This window comes from Periophthalmus magnuspinnatus, chromosome 8 (assembly GCF_009829125.3).
Source record: "Periophthalmus magnuspinnatus isolate fPerMag1 chromosome 8, fPerMag1.2.pri, whole genome shotgun sequence".
NCBI lineage: Eukaryota > Metazoa > Chordata > Actinopteri > Gobiiformes > Gobiidae > Periophthalmus > Periophthalmus magnuspinnatus.
In genome coordinates, this window is record NC_047133.1 from 16,350,679 (window position 1) to 16,369,063 (window position 18,385).

General features: G+C 41.0%; 1 protein-coding gene across 2 annotated transcripts in view; it reads right to left on the minus strand.

The window, feature by feature from the left end:
* Positions 1-17,592, minus strand: part of ppp1r1b (protein phosphatase 1, regulatory (inhibitor) subunit 1B) — a 58,148-nt gene extending 40,556 nt beyond the window's left edge. For both annotated transcript variants that reach the window (XM_033970972.2, XM_033970973.2), the window contains exon 1: positions 17,274-17,592. In XM_033970972.2, the coding sequence (XP_033826863.1) occupies positions 17,274-17,381 (108 nt within the window). In that variant the 5' untranslated portion in view covers positions 17,382-17,592. The remainder of the gene's footprint in view (positions 1-17,273) is intronic.
* Between the last annotated feature and the right edge of the window lie 793 nt (positions 17,593-18,385).

Here is an 18,385-nt window from a genome sequence, read left to right on the forward strand (position 1 = left end):
AAGTATAAAAGACAAAAGGAACGTTTCTGTATTTGGAAAAAATGTCACTGGTCAAAACTAATCTATAAGTCTGAGCTGAAGTGGGAGGGTCAGAAAGCCTCCGACACTATAAAACTAACTAACTTTAGCGTGTGGATATGACCATGGCTGTATGTTAAACCTGTGCTCTCTCCCCCCTCAGTGAAAGTGAAAGTGAGCGGGGTGAGCATGTCGGGGGGCGGGCTGTCTGAGGAGTACCAAACCCTGATGTTCACCCTGCACTGGGGCAACCGCTCCTCGATCCCCGGCTCCGAACACAAACTGAACGGCAAACGCTATCCTATGGAGGTAACAGAAACACGCAACAAGGCAAACAACACAGGACAAATTCTATTCAAACTTTGACTTAAAAAGCCTTTTGGATTTTTTTAGCTTCAGATTGTGAGCTTTAAGGCATCTTCAGGCGACATACAGACCGCCCTGGCTGACTCAAACGGATTGGCCGCTCTTGGATTCCTCATTGAAGTAAGAAACAACATCACAGCAGAAGTTTGAGGACGTTTGTGAGTAAATTGTTTGTGTTGTGTTTTTGAGGTGGATGAAACAACAACAGGACTGCCTGTGTCCTGGAAGAATCTGACCACTCAGCTGGACGCCATCGCAGCCTCTGGTAAATAACGATGATGAGTCTATATCTGTCATTTGAAAAAGTCATAGCTGCAACAGATAAACAGCAGAATGTACCAATAATAAGCCACAGAGGGGCCATATTTAGCCTCCAAATGTATTTCCTGCTGAATAACCCCTCTCTTCATTATGGTCGTTGCTAATGTCTCTTTTATCTGAGTTTTGACTGTTTAAATCTTCATTTGTTTTTGTTATAAAACAGTTGCTTCTGTAAAAATCAAAGTCATTGTAATGATATGTGTATGTGTCCTCAGGCAGCAGCTTAAACCTGTCCCTGAGCCTGTCCCTGGATGACCTCCTAACCGGAGTGGACCGCACCAAGTATTACCGATACCTGGGGTCCCTCACCTTCCCCAATTGTGAGGAGGCAGTGGTCTGGACCGTGTTCAAGGACCCAGTCAAAGTCAGCAAAGATCTGGTGAGTTAAACATCTGATCCAATGTGTCTGAATGTCCACACTCTCACCTACAGGGGAGACTATTTAGGGATCACACATTTTGAGTAGCGTTCAGTAAATAAAAACTCAAAATTGCACAATGCACATTAAAACTACTAAACTCTCTTAAATAAACCGCTGCTGTGTAAAGGTGCTAGCATTAGCTGCTCACCTTAGCTCAACCTGTTAACAGAACGATCATTTCCACATTTCGTCTGTTTATGTGAGCTCCAGTTTGACATAAACGTGTCTGATTATCATTAGTCCATAAAGACTTGTGCCAGTCCAGTCTGATCTTTATTTATCACACAAATCAGGTCTCATCAGAGTTTAGACTTTAGACTTTTTTCACCCAGAGGCAGAGTCACATGACCTGAGCTGTGAGTCCGAATCTCTCTGTGAATGAGTCTCTATAGAGTCCTTAAAAAGGTCAGGGCTGTGGACTGTGTGAGGGGTCAGGGGTCAGGGGCTGGGGGAGACATTTGGACACGGCCATCGTCTGCCCCAAAATAAATCCCACCTCCAAAACCTGCAGAGGAAGAATATTTTTCACTTCCCTGGTTCCAACCGCTCACAGACTTCGGCCATATGTTTGTTTTATTTTAACATTTTTGCTTGATTTTGTGTTTTGTATTTGCAGATTGACCTTTTCTCCACCAAAATTAAAGACGCCAACTCCACCCTCATTGTGAATAACTACAGGAGCATCAAGCCAACGCAGCCCTTCACCTACAGCTCCACCCCTAAGACCAGCGCCTCCTTTGGGCTCCTCCTCTTTGCTCTCGCCCTGTGGAAGAGTTAGGCCCAAACTGTAATGGACAGGGGTTTAGAGCCCTTTGAGCATTGAAAAAAAAATAACCAAAAAAAAAAAGTTGAAGTTGAAAAGTTATCGTTATTTTAATGTTATTTTAATGTTATTTTAAGTGTAATGAGCCAAAGTTATTGATTAAATTTGTGTGTGATGCAAAAATTAATTACGTTTATTTTTTTCTCCATTTTCCAAAACTAAAAGAGTAACTGTCCAAATGTGAAGGAAAAAACGAGGTCCGAGGTCCAAGGTCCAAGGTCAATAATGCACAAAATGGGATGTTTTCAAAGAAACAACAAAGGCGTCTGTCATATCAGACATGAAGGTTTTAGTCACTAGTGATGAAAGATAAGAATTACACAGTTATACAACATATAAAGTTAATGTGTCAAAATGGCTGCACTCACAAAACAGGTACTCAACTTGAAAAACTGAAAGTAAAGACACGACAATGGGACTGAAGCATGTGGTCCATTTAAACTCGAATCTGCAAATTGGAATTATTGTCAGATAAAAGCACTTAGAACGGTTCAGACCTGTTCGCCGTCACTGAACCATTTCAAAGTTAGAAACGCAAATGGACCCAAAACTTTGAATGATAATGCTCTAATTCTAATTGGTTTATTGACTTGAGTTTGCTATAGTTAAATCTGCATCAGAGCAGTGTATGTGTGTGCGTGTGTGTGTGTTTTATCCTCACGCCCTCGGCCCTGTGTTTATGCTCTTGATGTTTATACCTGACACACCTGAAGCACACAGTGACATCATCAAGTGCAAACAATGTGAGACTGATTCCACTAAAACAGGGTTAGAATTATATTAAGATGCTACAAAAAGTCTTGTCTTGTTTATTCTAGTTTAAACTGTCATAAAAACACCTTATGTGTAACCTGTGCTCTTAAGATGCATTTATGTGCTCCTCAGGAACTCAGCAAAATGTTTTTCTCCGAGTTGAAAAATGCATATGAACGTAGCATAAGTCTGAAAAACCATCTGCCTGACTTCTGCACATAATGCTACCTGCTCTGTTACCATGGAGACTGACTCAGGCTTTCGGTTAACTCAGAGTTAACCTAGTTTCAGGCTTAACAAACCCTGATTTTGGATCATAGACTCTTTATATAAATGGACATCGCTAGCCTGCTAGCCGCCGCATTCCAAACAGGAAGTGATAATGGGTGCACTCCATCAACTCTGGCTCCAATTTACTTATTGTTTTGTAACTGCTGCTGTCAGACTCCTCATTTTGGTCTTAAAACCTACTTCTAGAAACAGGGCCCTCATGTACAATAGTTGTTTAGTTTTTTATAGCTAAGAATAAATCAGCATTAGAATCATTATCAGTAAAACAATGTTTGCTTTGAACACACCCTGTATCTGACTTGATGACATTATAAACTGACAGACCTTTACATGATAAATATTCCTGCAGGTTTGATCCCACCTAACCAAGTCATGACTGAATGACCAAAATGACGAGTCTGACAGCATCAGTTACAGAGAGAGGGGACACAGTTTTTACAGAGATAGTGAATTGGAGCCAGAGTTGATGGAGCCGGAAGTGCACCCATGATCACTTCCTGTTTGGAACGCGGCGCTAGCAGGTTTATGTATACAGTCTATGGGTCAACCAAGGACACGGCGCAACATTTTGAGCATAATTGTGGACGGCAGCTGGTGACAGTACTAATAAAAATTTATGAACTCATCGAAATATTGTAGAGTTAAAACCAGAACAAACAAACAAACAGACTGGTCCCAAACATAATTTACAACATGTGCTTTCAACACTTTCCAATTAGTCCTGAATATTTACAGAGGAGCTACAGGCGTTCTGGACATTGTGGTTGGAACATTGCTCAAAAGAAAGTGAGGGGCAGAGTGAGTCATAATAAGGCCATGGCATTAAAGCTTAACTGTGTAACCTTTCTGGAGGGGGGGGGTTATTACATATTTCCCAGAACAGTCCACAGTTTCAGGTATTGCAGGTGTTTTTATCGCTGAAGAAAATGTGTGAGCTGTTTGTCTCCATGGAGACAAATAAGTTTAATGGCATTCTGTTTACTATGGGGATAACCATAGTATTTCCACTACAGATCGATCGATATGTGGGTTTTCATGGCCAATGCTAATAGTTTAGAATCCAGACAGTCTATGAGAGCTGTTTACAGAACCATATTTGGACTAAACTGTTATTTCTGCATCTACAGGCAGCTGCTTGGGACAAACTAAATATCAAACACTGCTGGAGATTTAAGACCGGTAGCCCATATGCTAAAAAGTGCAAATATGTCCGATATTGATCCATCTCTCACTGATCACCTCTGTTGGTTTATGCATATATATATATATATATATATATATGTATATATATATGTATATATATATGTATATATATATGTATGTATATATATATATATATATACACATATATATATATATATATACATATATATATATACACATATATATATATATATATATACACACATATACATTATATATATATATATATATATATATATATATATATATATATATATATATATATATATATATTATAATAATTATTATTTTATTTTTTTCATATTTTTAAACTAATATATACACATGTTATGACCGTATAACTGGCTCCTCCCCTTCATTCACCTGGCTGATGACCCCTCCCCAGTCCTGGATGACCCCTCTGTCCCTTAGTCCTGAGTGGACTCTAGCTCGACAGACTTCAACTGTCCTGGTTCAGTCCTGGTTCAGTCCTGGTTCAGTCCTGGTTCAGTCCTGGTTCAGTCCTGGTTCAGTCCTGGTTCAGTCCTGGTTCAGTCCTGGTTCAGTCCTGGTTCAGTCCTGGATCTTTCTGCTGTTGTGGTTTTGAGCTTCACAAAAACACATTGAATTGAACTGACTCTAGGTAAACCCAGACTGGCTGAAATGGAGCAGTCCAAACATCCCAGCATGCTTTGGAGAGGTCATAAACGTCCCAGCATGCTTTGGGCCATCATCAACATCCCAGCATGCTTTGGGGCGGTCAGAAACGTCCCAGCATGCTTTGGGGCGGTCAGAAACGTCCCAGCATGCTTTGGGGCGGTCAGAAGTGTTCTTTGGTTTGGTCATGTTGACAGTCCCCCAGACACACACTGTTTACCCACAAACAGAGCGCGCCTCAAAGGTCACTGTTTAACGTTTAACCCAGAGAGGCTGCTGGGAGATGACACAGAGGAGAGAGAGGTCAAGGGTCAGAGAGGGGGAGGGCCTGGGGTCAGAGGGAGCAGCACCCACATTACGTTGTTAATACTGTCAACAGCAAACTAAATGTTAGATGTTTTCAATGGGAAAAATGCTCCGCTCCAGTTGCCCTCGGAGGCACAAACTCAGATCTGGGAATGACGTCATCAGTATGGCTGTAGCGTGCTGCCGATCAATTGGCCGACTAAAAGGGGGTGTGGCAAAAGCTCTCAAAACTATCTTGGCGTATCTGACCCAACCTGCACTCACAAGACTACACCTGCAGGGGGAAAAACTACTATCTCTCCCAGGGCCTATTTGAACTCTCCTTACGGTTAGCAGTATGAGCCTGTACGAGGCTCCGCCCACAAGCCTACATGACCCATGCTCCCACACGACAATTCTCCATAAATATACAAAAACAGACCCTCAGTCATCCAGGTCTGATCCATAGCAAACGACGAAGTTAAATCTGTCAACTGGACAAATCGTTGTAGGAGTGAAGACATTTCGCTTCTGAAGCGGCTTGGATGAGCAGCGAAACGTCTTCACTCCTACAACGATTTGTCCAGTTGACAGATTTAACTTTGTCGTTTGCTATATACAAAAACATGATACAAAACGGTACACAGCAATTTGACAAACCTGATGTGATGTGCAGTAGTTTCATTAGTGGGATGCAGCTGATTGTGTCATGATAGAGCTCTGAATGGGGAGTGAGTTAGCACAGAGAGCAAAGGGAGGAGAGACTCAAAAATGAAAGTGAAACTGATAAAACATGTCAATATGTTGTTTTGAGCTAATATAGCATTTTCAAAACAATAAAAGGAAATATGGTGATCTAAATGTGATGTGTTACAGTTAACACTCCACAGAAGTAAATACCCCCTCTTTTATACCCCATAGGAGAAAAATATCCCCTCTTTAATACCCCATAGACGTAAATGCCCCCTCTGTAATGTCACGCTTCCATAGCGACAGTACTGACACGTGCTGAAATGTGACCTATTTAAACATTTGCCTAAAGCTGCATCATCGGCTCATGGCTCAAATCTATGAGTCAAAATCCATACAAATGATTCGATAAATCTGCGGTTTGATTCTTCCATGTGACAGAAAGAATCGAACAGACTTATAGATCTGACCTTTCACATTTACAAACACATGACTGCTGTCTCCAGACTCATGTCGTTCTGAATAAAGTCCTACAAACATGGAGCCAATGATTGGAGAGTTCAAACTAATACTTCACTCTGATTGGTCGAAGTGTCACAACGGCAGAACAAGATGAAAATTCTAACTTAAGTTAAACCCAGTTTGAGAAAGGTCCAGTGAACACAGACTGTGTAAAGAAGTACTGTGTGAGTGTGACGTCACTCACAGCGTTCAGCTCCAAATGAACTTCATCGAGGCTAGAGCAGTTATAATGGCCAATTTGGAGCCAAGTTTCATACTTGGAATTGATAGCAACCAAAAAGCCAATCACGAGTGAGGCTGTTGAAGGTAAAACCCCTTCCCGCCTGCACCACTGGCGGGCGCTTAGCAACACTGTCAATCAAACCTGTTGCTAACTCTAACAGGAGCGATCTCGGGGAATCGATTTGTCTGTTATTGATGTTCATATCTTGTTTTACAGACACAATAGTGAAATAAAAAAACCCGGATCATGTAGAGCGGGTTAATACGAACATTTAAGACCAAAATGACAAGTCTGACAGCAGCAGTTACAGAGAGAGGGGACACAGTTTTTACATAGGAAGTGAATTGGAGCCAGAGTCGATGGAACCGGAAGTGCGCCCATGATCACTTCCGGTTTGGAACGCAGCGGCTAGCAGGTTAGCTATGTCCATTTATATAAACAATCTATGGTCTTACCCTTCACAAATGCACAAATCGCTTACATCCGTCCATATTTATGCTAAAATCGTCTGAGGTTCGTCTGTAGGCGCCATGTTTGTTTTGGCTCATTTGGCACAGGTTTCCACACAAATCACTCTGTGATTGGTCAGTTTTGGATCTATCACATGCAAATGATTCAGCCAGAGCCGAACTAGACAAACAAAAATTGCCATTGTCATCTTGCTGACCAAGCCAATAATCGCCAGTGATTTAGCACAGTTTGTACTTAAAGTCTCAGTTTGTAACTTTTTGGTCCCCCAAAAAACATTTAAATTGTCTGTTTTTATTGCACTGAAAAGTTAAAGGGGGGGGGGTATTTTACTCATGTGGGGTATTCACATATTTACATTAATGTTATTTCTTCTGTTATTTGGACTGTACTGGTCTCAGGGGACACTCCACTAATGAAACTACTGCACATCGCATCAGGATTGTGAAGTTGTAGTGTATTGTTTTGTATCCTGCTTTTGTATATTTATGGAGAATTGTTGTGTGGGAGCGTGGGTGATGAGGCTCGTGGTCTGAGATTGCTAAATTACTCAAAGATGCACAGATGACATCTACAAACTTCATGTTTCTGATGAGGGAACAGCGTTAGAACATTGGACAAAGATACAAACAGTCCATTTTACACAATACCTCCTCTTTAAAAACATGCTTCATTACTCAGAGAGTCTGGAGACGGCCTCTTCCTCCTTGTTTCCATAGAAATATTGTTCCTTTGGCTATAATATTCCACAGTATGGCATAAAACATATCTATCTGACTGTTCCAAAGTATAGTTCCAACTTTCTGTGGACTCGTGCAGGTGACGAGCCACCTCCACAAAGTTACACACTGGACCTTTAATTGAATAACATTCAAATACTTTCTTCAGTAGATATTTCCCGTCTGTGTTTTGTTCTTCCAAACTATCGTCCAAAGCTGAATAATTAAATGAGTTCTAGAGGCAAAAGTGTCTGTGACGTTTTGGCTCCTCTGCAGAACTCTGGACAAAAACCCTAAGTCAGCTTTAAAAATGTGCTGCTCCGGTTAAACATGTTCATAAAGTGCACAGTAAGAACATGGACCTGAGAGGAAGACACTACAGACGACTGCTGCTTCAGGACTAAACCAGGTCTAACCCAGGACTAAACCAGAACCAAGAACTAGGATTGAACTATTTTGAGATAATATTTAATAGAAATTTTGTTTAAAAAAAAAAAAAAAAAAAAAAGTTACAAAGTTTAGTATCATGACAACACTCTTTCAGTACTAAGGAGTACACTCGATACTGATCCGAATTCCACGATGATAATAAAACACTCTTTCTTTAAACACTGTGATATTCCACATTAATTGTTGTACTTTTGTACTTTCTTTTCTATTCTTACTACTTTTCTATGTGTCTTATATCTGTGTAATCCCTCAGTGTCCAATAGGTTCATACTGGTCTGTGGTTGTATATCATGATAAACATATTCAGGAAAGGTTTTCAGTAGGGCGTAGGTGAAAACGGCCATTTTCTGAGCACTTAAGCCACAAATTCAGGACGATACATGACAAAGAGGAAGAGCATTATATATATATACAATGTGTTCTGATCTATGTTATAGTTTTAAGTATGTTTGAGGAGGAAACAGCATTATAACATGACTTAAAGCACAAGAGTCAATTTTGTGTAATATGGGACCTTTAAAATTGGAAAAACAAATACAAAAATGACACATTTCAGAACATGCCGAGATTAAAATTACAAAAGTACAGGATTTTCCAGTTTTATGCAAATACTTAGGCCCCACGGCGACTCTGAGAGAGACGTAGGACTCAGCAGGTCTCTGTTTCACCTGTGAGAACGTCCGACCTCCACCAAGGTCAGACCTGGTGCATCATGTTTAGCCAACACGAGTCACTGTTTTGAGTCATCTGCTTTGACGAGGCAGTGAAGATAACTGCAGGTGTTCTTTACTTTAGATTCTAAGAAGGACTGGTGAATGTTTTTTAGAGGTAAAATGTTTTCCAAAAGTTGTGATCAATAATCCTCCGTCTAAGGCCAGTCGCGAGAACATGTTTTGAAACATGTTTTGAAATGGTCACGGTCACAGTATCATAGCAACCAAAGAGCCAATCAGGAGCAAGGCTGTTGAAGGTAACGGCCCTTGCCCTTTACAAATGGACATAGCTAACCTGCTAGCCTGGAGTTGTGTTTTGTTTCATTCACACATGTTTAACACACAAACCCTGCATATTTAGGCAGAGTTCTTCTCTCAAATTGAAAACACTCTGTTCCACCTTGTGATGTCATCATGTGGTAATACAGGAAGTGCTCCACTGTGTTTTTAAACTCCATACACCTTCACTAGGATCATTTGGATCATTTCAGTCCTGGAATTGCCAATCTCTACTGAACTAAATGTAAAAGGAGCTGTTAACTTGAAAACTACCACTTCATGACATCACAAGGTGGAACAGAGCATTTTGAGCTTTGCAGATGTAAACAGACTAATAATAAAGTGTTACTCAAACATGTGTGAATGAAACAAAACACAACTCCAGGTTTGTTTTTGAGGAGGTAACAGCATTAGAACATGGATTAAACCTCATGAGAGTCAGTTTTGCGTAATATCGGACGTGTAAATACCAAATCAAAGAGCGGCAGTCATCAAAATTCATTCCATAGTCTCAAAAATCACGACTCCAAAACAGCTCCGGGGTTAAAAATGCCATTAGGAACAACAATACGGGCGTGTCGTAAACATACAACGGTTGGCTCATTAGCGAACAGCGGCGGCGTCTTTGGGAGGAGACGGGAACGAAATAATTGTTCTGATTTTCAGTGAAATCTCTCGGGACTCTTGACAAATCATCAGATTTACAACACAAACATACACATCCTCCCCTGAATGGGACCGTGGTTTAAATAAACTTCCTCCGAGCACAAACTGTTTGCTCTGGTCACGTGGAGTCATATGCAGAGCAGCTGCTGGAGTATCGGGCGGTATATGGGTCAAAGTAAAACGCTCAAATTATAGAACACAAGAACTGGTGTTAATGTGCGACTGGGCTGAAGGACGAGGAGGAAACCATCGAAATTTGGGTTTTTGTCGGAAAAGTATCGGGATTTATGTTCTACTGTTGTTTCCTCGTCACAAACAGACCTGGAGTTGTGTTTTGTTTCATTCACACATGTTTAACACACAAACCCTGTATATTTAGGCTGAGTTCTTCTCTCAAACTGAAAACACTCTGTTCCACCTTGTGATGTCATCATGTGGTAATACAGGAAGTGCTCCACTGTGTTTTTACTCTACTGAACTAAAGGTAAATGGTAGCCCACTGTGATGTATGCACTTCCTTTCCCAGTTTTATTTCCTTAATCGGTGATACTCGTAGGATTCGGCAGCATTGCGTCGTTATTTTGGTACAAATGAAAAAAAAGTGCTGCTCTAGTGTGATGTGGTCCATAGGGGGCGCCGACAGCATGCGGCGCTTTGTTGTGATGATGTTTACAGCAAAGTCAGCTCCCACTGGACACGTCAACTTTTTTCTTTTAAGTGGTTTTAAATTAACTCGTGTTTCTGTACCACCATCCATAATATTTGAATTAAAGCTTCACTATGTAACTTTTCTAGTAGGGCTATGTCTGAATGTTCCACAACTTTATACCTCTCCGTTTGTGCATTGGTTTTGAAAAATAAAATAACTGAGCTGTTTTGGCAGTGCAGCAGGATATCGTCTGAGCCAAGGCTGAGTCCAGTGAAACTGAACAAGGTGAAGGCAAAACAAACAAAGACACGCCAAATTATTATGCAAATTGCAAAGTGTAATAAAGGTAATTTGAGTGAAACTCGTGGATGGTCAGGCTCTTTGGGTCAGTGAAATCTCAAACACTTGTGCCAATTACAGTATTTTCAGGAGTAGAAGTGTTACTTTTCTTCATAGTTTGTCTGGGGGTGTGACTTATACTCAGATGTGACTTAAATGTGAAATTATTATATAATATAATGTATAATTTGACATCTTCGTTACTGTCACAGTGACAACAGCATGAGGGCACTCTACGCTTGTGTCTTGTCTTGTATCTGCTACGCGGTGCGGCGCTGTACTTCATCTACCTCTGGAGCAGGTGGAGTTGTTCAGAAGCGACACCGAGGATGAAGAATTCAATGGATTTAGTGATTTGGAGTGAGATCCAGAGTGAACTTGTTCCTTGTTTTTGATGCTGTAGTTATCTGATTAACTGTTAATATCTTGCATTAACAGACCAGTCATGGTCACTGCAGAATCATTTGAAGTTTGTATTTTTGAAGAAATGCTGTTATCACTGAGGAGTTTGTTCAGTAACATTTGAATTGTGACTTGAAAAATTATGACTGTCATTTATATTGACAATTTTTCATCTCTCTCTCTTTGTCCTTGTCTTCTCTACTCCCTTCTCTCCCCATTTCTCTTTTTCTTCTTCATCTCTCCTCTCTCTATTTCTTTCCCTCTCTTCCTCCTCTCTCTCTATATCCTTGTCTTCTCTCTCTTTCTCTTCTCTCTCCTTTCTCCCGTGCTGTTTCTATCCCTCTCTTCCACCTTTTCTTTTTCTGTCTTTCTTTGTCCTTGTCTTCTCTATCCCTTCCTTCTCTCCCCGTTTCTCTCTCCCCTTCCTCCTCTCTCCTTTTCTCTTTCTCTCTCTCCATCTTTGTCCTTGTCTTCTCTCTCTCTCCCCTCTCTTTTATCCCTTCTCTCCCCTGTTTCTCTTTTTCTTCCTCCTCTCTCTTTATTCCTCTCTCCCTCCTCTCTTTATTTTTCTCTTCCTCCTTTTCTCCTGTCTCTCTTTCTTTGTCCTTGTCTTCTCTCTCCCTCCCTTCTCTCCTGCTGTTTCTCTCCCTCTCTTTCTCCTCTCTCCTTTTCACTCTCTCTTTCTTTGTCCTTGTCTTCTATCTCTCCCTCCCTTCTCTCCCCGTGTTTCTCTTTCTCTTTCACCTCTATCCTTTTCACCTTCTGTCTGTCTCTTTGCCCTTGTCTTCTCTCTCTCCCTCCTTTCTCTCTGCCAGTTTCTCTCCCTCTCTTCCTCATCTCTCCTTTTCTCTTTTTCTCTCTTTCTTTGTCCTTGTCTTCTATCTCTCCCTCCCTTCTCTCCCCGTGTTTCTCTTTCTCTTCCTCCTTGTTCCTTTTTTCCTTCTCTCTCTCTCTCTCTCTCTTTGTCCTTGTCTTTTCTCTCTCTTTCCTCTCTTTCTTCTCTCTGTCTGAGTTTAGTTCTGTTTCTTGTCGTCAAAATTATCGAAACTCTAATCAATACTAAAACTAGTATTTAACCTCGATACTCTTTTTATTATCATTGTGGTATCAGTATCAGTATCGAGTATCGAGTCTTTTCCTTAGTATTAAAATTGAGTTTGTAATGAGCACTAGTGACAGGTTTAAGATTCTTTCATGTTGAGTTGAGTCAGATTCATCATAATTTACTCTAAATTAAAACCTGAATTTAAACCAAACACAAAAGCTGTGTTTTGTTGAAGTCACGTCATTTTTATGATTTTTATTTCTTTATATTTTTGCACAGAGCCGTTACACTGGATCAAACCAGACGGAGTGACTGAAGTATTTCTACTGGCAAAGATTTAGTAACATTACAGAAAGAACAGCCTTGAAAAATGTTTTATAAGAACAAGAAAAGAAACAGTGAAGCAGAGTCACTGACCGACTCAAATGTGCATTCTGTTATTTACATGTTTCTGACGGAGTGTCCAGAGTGAGAGGTCAGGAGTAACACGACGACTAACACAGAAGCTGATTCATGTCAAAATGAAACCTACGTGATATTAGACTGTGTAAAGAAGTGACTGAGTGAGTGCGACGTCACCCACAGCTTCAGCTCCAAATGAAGCTCATTGAGGCCAGAACAAGTATAGGGACAATTTGGAGATGAGTTACATATTTGGAATTCCGACCACGAGTATCATAGCAACCAAAGAGCCAATCAGGAGCGAGACTGATGACGGTAACGCCCCTTCCCGCCCACACCACTGGTTTAGCAGGGAGCCGGCTCTTAGCAACACTGTCAATCAAACCTGTTGCTAACGCTAGAGGGAGTGACCTCGGGGAAAGAAGGCAGATGATTTGTCTGTTATTAATGTTCATATCTTGATTTACAGACACAATAGTGAAATAAAAACCCCAGGATCATGTAGAACAGGTTAATACGAACATTTAAGACCAAAGTTTGCACATGTGATAAAGAAATGACTAATATTATGTGTGTGTGTATGTGTGTGAACTGAATGTTTTTAGAAATGGTGTATTTGAGGGGTGAGATGTGTTGTATTTGATGTATGTACCGTGTGTTTACAGGCCTTTCATCCACCTACACCAGACTGTTACTCTTACTTAACATCAGCCTGTGGAGAGACTACAGAGTGAATATTTATGCTACAATCTGGAACCATACATCTTTTCTGTTTTTTAAGGTCAATGTAATGCCGTGTACTGTCTCTGTCTAAATAAAACCATATCACCCCACAACACATGACGAGTCTGACAGCAGCAGTTAGAGAGAGGAGCCACAGAAAGTGAATTGGAGCCAGAGTCGATGGAGCCAGAAGTGCGCCCATGATCATTTCCTGTTTGTAACGTAGCGCTAGCAGGTTAGCTATGTCCATTTACATAAACAGTCCACGATTGCTTCACATTAGTTGTCCACATGTCTGACCGGCTGCAGGTGTCTGGACAGGTCTTGGGACGCATCAATCCATCTTTTTCAGTTTTGACCAAAATTGATACTTTGGCTTTAACCTGCCGATACCTGATACCAACCGATACCAGATTAGAGACTGAAATCTGCATTTATTTACTTTAAACTAAAATAAAATGAGACAAAACCAACCCAGATGTTTATGTAACGACAGAACAGCTTTGTATAAATAAAACTTCAAACATTCTGAGACTTTCTGGCCCAAATATGACCAGTAAATAGTCTTACTACATCTGTTTAAATGTGTAGCCAGGATATCGACTGAACCGACATTTGGAAACCGATATCTGATCCAGTAATATGTTTCAGTATCGAATCAAATTTTTGCCCTTTAAAACACAGTTAACTTACAAAATGGAGGGACTTGTCTCTGGGCTGGCCTGGGAACACCTTGGGGTCCCATTGGAGGAGCTGGAGGAAGTGTCTGGGGTGGAGGAAGTCTGCGTATCCCTGCTTAGACTGCTGCCCCGCGCGACCCGCCCCGGATAAGAGGAAGAACATGGATGGATGACTGGAAAAATGAATCTATTTCTGTTATGTAACTGTTTTTATTCTGCAAGTAACTACAGAACAGCTTTGGATGAGTAAAAGATTAAACATTATGAGACATTAAAGGCCCACTTCAGTCTGGAAATGGTCTCATTACATCCAAATCCGATTAAAAGCCCAACCAGGATCAAAACTGAACCGATACCATGACGCTGATTGGATCAATACCAAAACTAAGGTCATAGCTTGAAAAAAATGTGTAGAAACGAAGCTAAAACTCTTTCTTTAACTTTTTGTAGGCAAGTCAAGACAATCAAACATCTCGAAACAGGAAAAAAGGATCAGACACGGGTTAAAACGAACAGGGGGCGTGTTAATAATGGCGCCCCCTTCTGAGATTATGGAGTAAACTCGAGGGAAATGAACAGAACATGCTATTTAAAGGCTTTTTAATAAACCAGGACGGCCGCGATGAGAGTGAAACTGAGGGGCAAAAGGTGGTGTCAAAGATTAAGTTAAGCCGTTTCATCTCCGTGTTTCATTTTGTACAGCGCACGGCCCATACCTCTGCGATCCCAAAAGAGCGCCCCCCACAGGAGAGCCACAGTCCTCAAGGCAACTCCAGCCAATTCCCATTCTGTCCCACTTTCTAAAATAAGATCCGCAGGAATTAGGGTCAAATGAAAGAACGGTCGTTGAAATGGCGTTTGCTTTTGTGGGGCCAGTTTGCTGAGTCAGTTACAAAGAGACTTACCTCATGAACTCTCAAGGTTACGAGACGAAAAACACAACAACAGCGTCTAAACTGTCAAGGACTTGCACTGGGTATTAAAGGTTCACTGTGTAAAATTTCCAGTGGAAGAAATGCCACCTGGGCTACACCGATCCAGCTTTTTCAGTCCCGATACTGATTTAGATTCTACAGCTTTAAATATCTGCCACGATACCAGAGAAGACACTGAAAACAGCATCTATTTCCTTAAAAATCAAATAAGACAAAACTGATCCAGACATGTTATGTAGCTGTTATTTAACGACAGAATAACTTTGTGTGAATGTATTTTTGGGCCAAAGGACTCCAGTAAATAGTCTCATTACATCAGTATGTCCAACCACGATATCGACTGAACCGATATTTGAAAGGAACAAGCAAAATTTCCAATATCAAGCCACAAGCCGCCATCAGAAAAGTGACTCAGTGTGCCTTTAAGCAGCAGATGTGTTGGAAACATAGACTGTATATATAAATGGACATAGCTAATCTGCTAGTCGCTGCGTTCCAAACAGGAAGTGATCATGGGTGTGCTTCAGTCTCACTTTCTGTGTAAAACCTGTGTCCCCTCTCTCTGTAACTGTTTGATGGACAGCGTTGATAAGCTAAACCTGCTAAACCAGCGGTTCGGGCGGGAAGGGGCGTTACCTTCAACAGCCTCGCTCCAGATTGGCTCTTTGGTTGCTATGATACTCCTGGTTGGAATTCCAAATATGAAACTCTGCTCCAAATTGGCCCCTATAACTGCTTTAGCCTCGATGAGCTTCATTTGGAGCTGAAGCTGTGGGTGACGTCACACTCTCTCAGTCACTTCTTTACACAGTCTGTGGTTGGAAACCTCAAAATATCTAAGAATAATTATGATTTCAATCTTTGACATTATATATTTAGTCAAAGTAATTCACATTTCTGACCTTGGTGCCAAAGTGAGAGACAAAATCAGCTGCTTGCATCATAATACTGCGAAGAACATGACTGGTATTAACAATTGTACTTCCAGAAATAGTAATGTAATAGAGTCTGTCACGATAACACATTTTGAAACACTTTAAGCCACTGACACAATAACAATAATGCACAATAATCCCAGTGAAGCATTTTCAATAGAGGCAGGTGTCATTAAAAGGCCGGAGCTGCAACAAATAATGTACTAATACTGATCAATATTTAGCCACACAAGTCGCTTAAATACTTCAAACAGTCCTATTGCCCTTATGTCTCTATAGTTCTTATCTCTGTGGATCATTATGTTATAATTTACACATTTTACATCACACTACTTATCTAAAACGACTTAATAAAAGAAACGTCCGCTGACTTCCACGTTAGAAAACTGCGGTGTCCAATAGGAGCTGACGTTGCCGTAAACGTCATCACAACACAGCGCCGCATGCTGTCAGCGCCCCCTATGGACACCTGCACATCACACTAGAGCAGCACATTTTTTTTCATTTGTACCAAAATGACAACGCGACGCTGCTGGATCCTTCGCATATAACCGATTAAGAAAATAAAACTGGAGAACGAAGTGCTTACGTCACAGTGGGCGTGTACTAGTGGAAGTTAAACGGGGGCAGATCGTCAAAATGGCATCTTGAAAATAGTCGATTAAAAATTACTCAAACATGAATCACTCCAAATACAACTTCAGAGGCTCAAGAGGAGAAGAAACAACTAGAACATGGTTAAAGATCGGAACAGAACAGTTTACACAGGTCTGGTTTAAAGGGGAGGACCCTGTCGTTGTCTAGTGCAAAGGTCCAGGTCTTTTCACAGAGACATTTGGTTCCAATTTTGGCTCTGGGCTTGTATATCACTTTTGGCCTCCCTCTGCACTGCACTGCCAAACAGCCGTCCCTTTATAGACTTATTCACATGTTTTCAAGAGGTGTTTCCAAGATGTTAAAACTGTGTCGCTACAGTCAGAGTTATGTGTTACAAGATGAACTGCTCTGAAAGGAACTTACTGCACTTCTGATAAGAGTTTGCAGAAGCAGGAACTTTTTAAACCACAATCCAAACATGAAAACTAATTTAAAATGCCCTTGACAACTTGTTATGAAAACACAACTGAAACATTTCCTTAAGTTATGATATGAAGCAGCATGGGTGTGTTTTTTTTTTCAGTGCATTCTTTTGAGCTTGTTACAAAAGACTTGGCAACATTTAGCAGCTTGGTTCACACAGTAAGACGAGCTCAAACGTGCATTTAAGTGAGAAAAACTCGGGTAAATAACATCAGATGGATCAAAGTGGGACTCACCATCTCCACTTGCCGGGGGTCCAGGTTGGAGGGCGCAGACGTAGGCACTGCAAACTGGATTTTTTTCCTCTCTTTCTGCTCTCCCTCTGTGGAGACGGAGGGCTCCATGGTTCTGGTGCGCACGGGTGATGGTCACAGGCTTATCCCGGAGATGTGAGACTCAACTCCTGGTAGAGAAGGAGGAGAAGGAGGAGGAGGAGGACACGGGGCTGGCACGCGTAAAAACCAAAAGTCCCAGTCTGTCAGCTCTGCCCTTCAAAATAAAAGCGCACAAGGAGAGAGGAGTGGAGCTGCTGAGTGCAACCTGCAGAATGGAGCGTCTGTGTTGACCCTGGAGTGAGGCAGATGAGTGGGAGGGGCTGTAGAGTGAGGGGGTGGGGTTACAGGGTGAAGGGGCGTGGTTACAGGGAGAGGGGGTGTGGTTTCACTTGTGATAGGAGGGGATAGGTGAGGCATTTCCACACTGGAGGGGAGGGGAGGGGCAGGATTTCTCTACATAAGCTGACTGAGGTTGGTTTGCAATCAAAAAAAAAAAAAAATGATAATCTTATCCCGTCAGCTGAGCCGCTCCTGGCCCCTATTTGTGAATGAGAGATTTACGCAGCGGATCAGCGGAATGAGCCAAACAGATCCACGTAAACACACCAGAAATGACAGTTTTATGACCACATTTTGTTTTCATTTTGTCCTATTTACAGTTGGGTTGTTTGATTCCCAGATACTACAAAGAAGTGCAGATACCAGAGCAAAAAATACTCAAGTAAAAGTAAAAGTATCACATGAAAAAATCGACCTAAGTAAAAGTATTAAAGTACCTGTTTAAAAATGTACTTAAAGAGTAAAAAGTAAAAGTATTTCTCACAGATTTTGAGTCTTATAAAGATTCAAATGTGGTGATTTTGATAAAGATTTGAGCTGAATTCAATCATAGTTTTTTCCTATGTTTTTATTTGTTTTGTTTTTATTCTGAACATGTTAAAAATAAACCCTCAGCCTTTTCAGCAGGTCTCACACAGAATAATAAAAATACTTTTACTTTTCAACTTCATAAATGTAGTGGAGTAGATACAGTTCTCAAATGTACTCAAGTAAAAGTAAAAAGTACACACTGT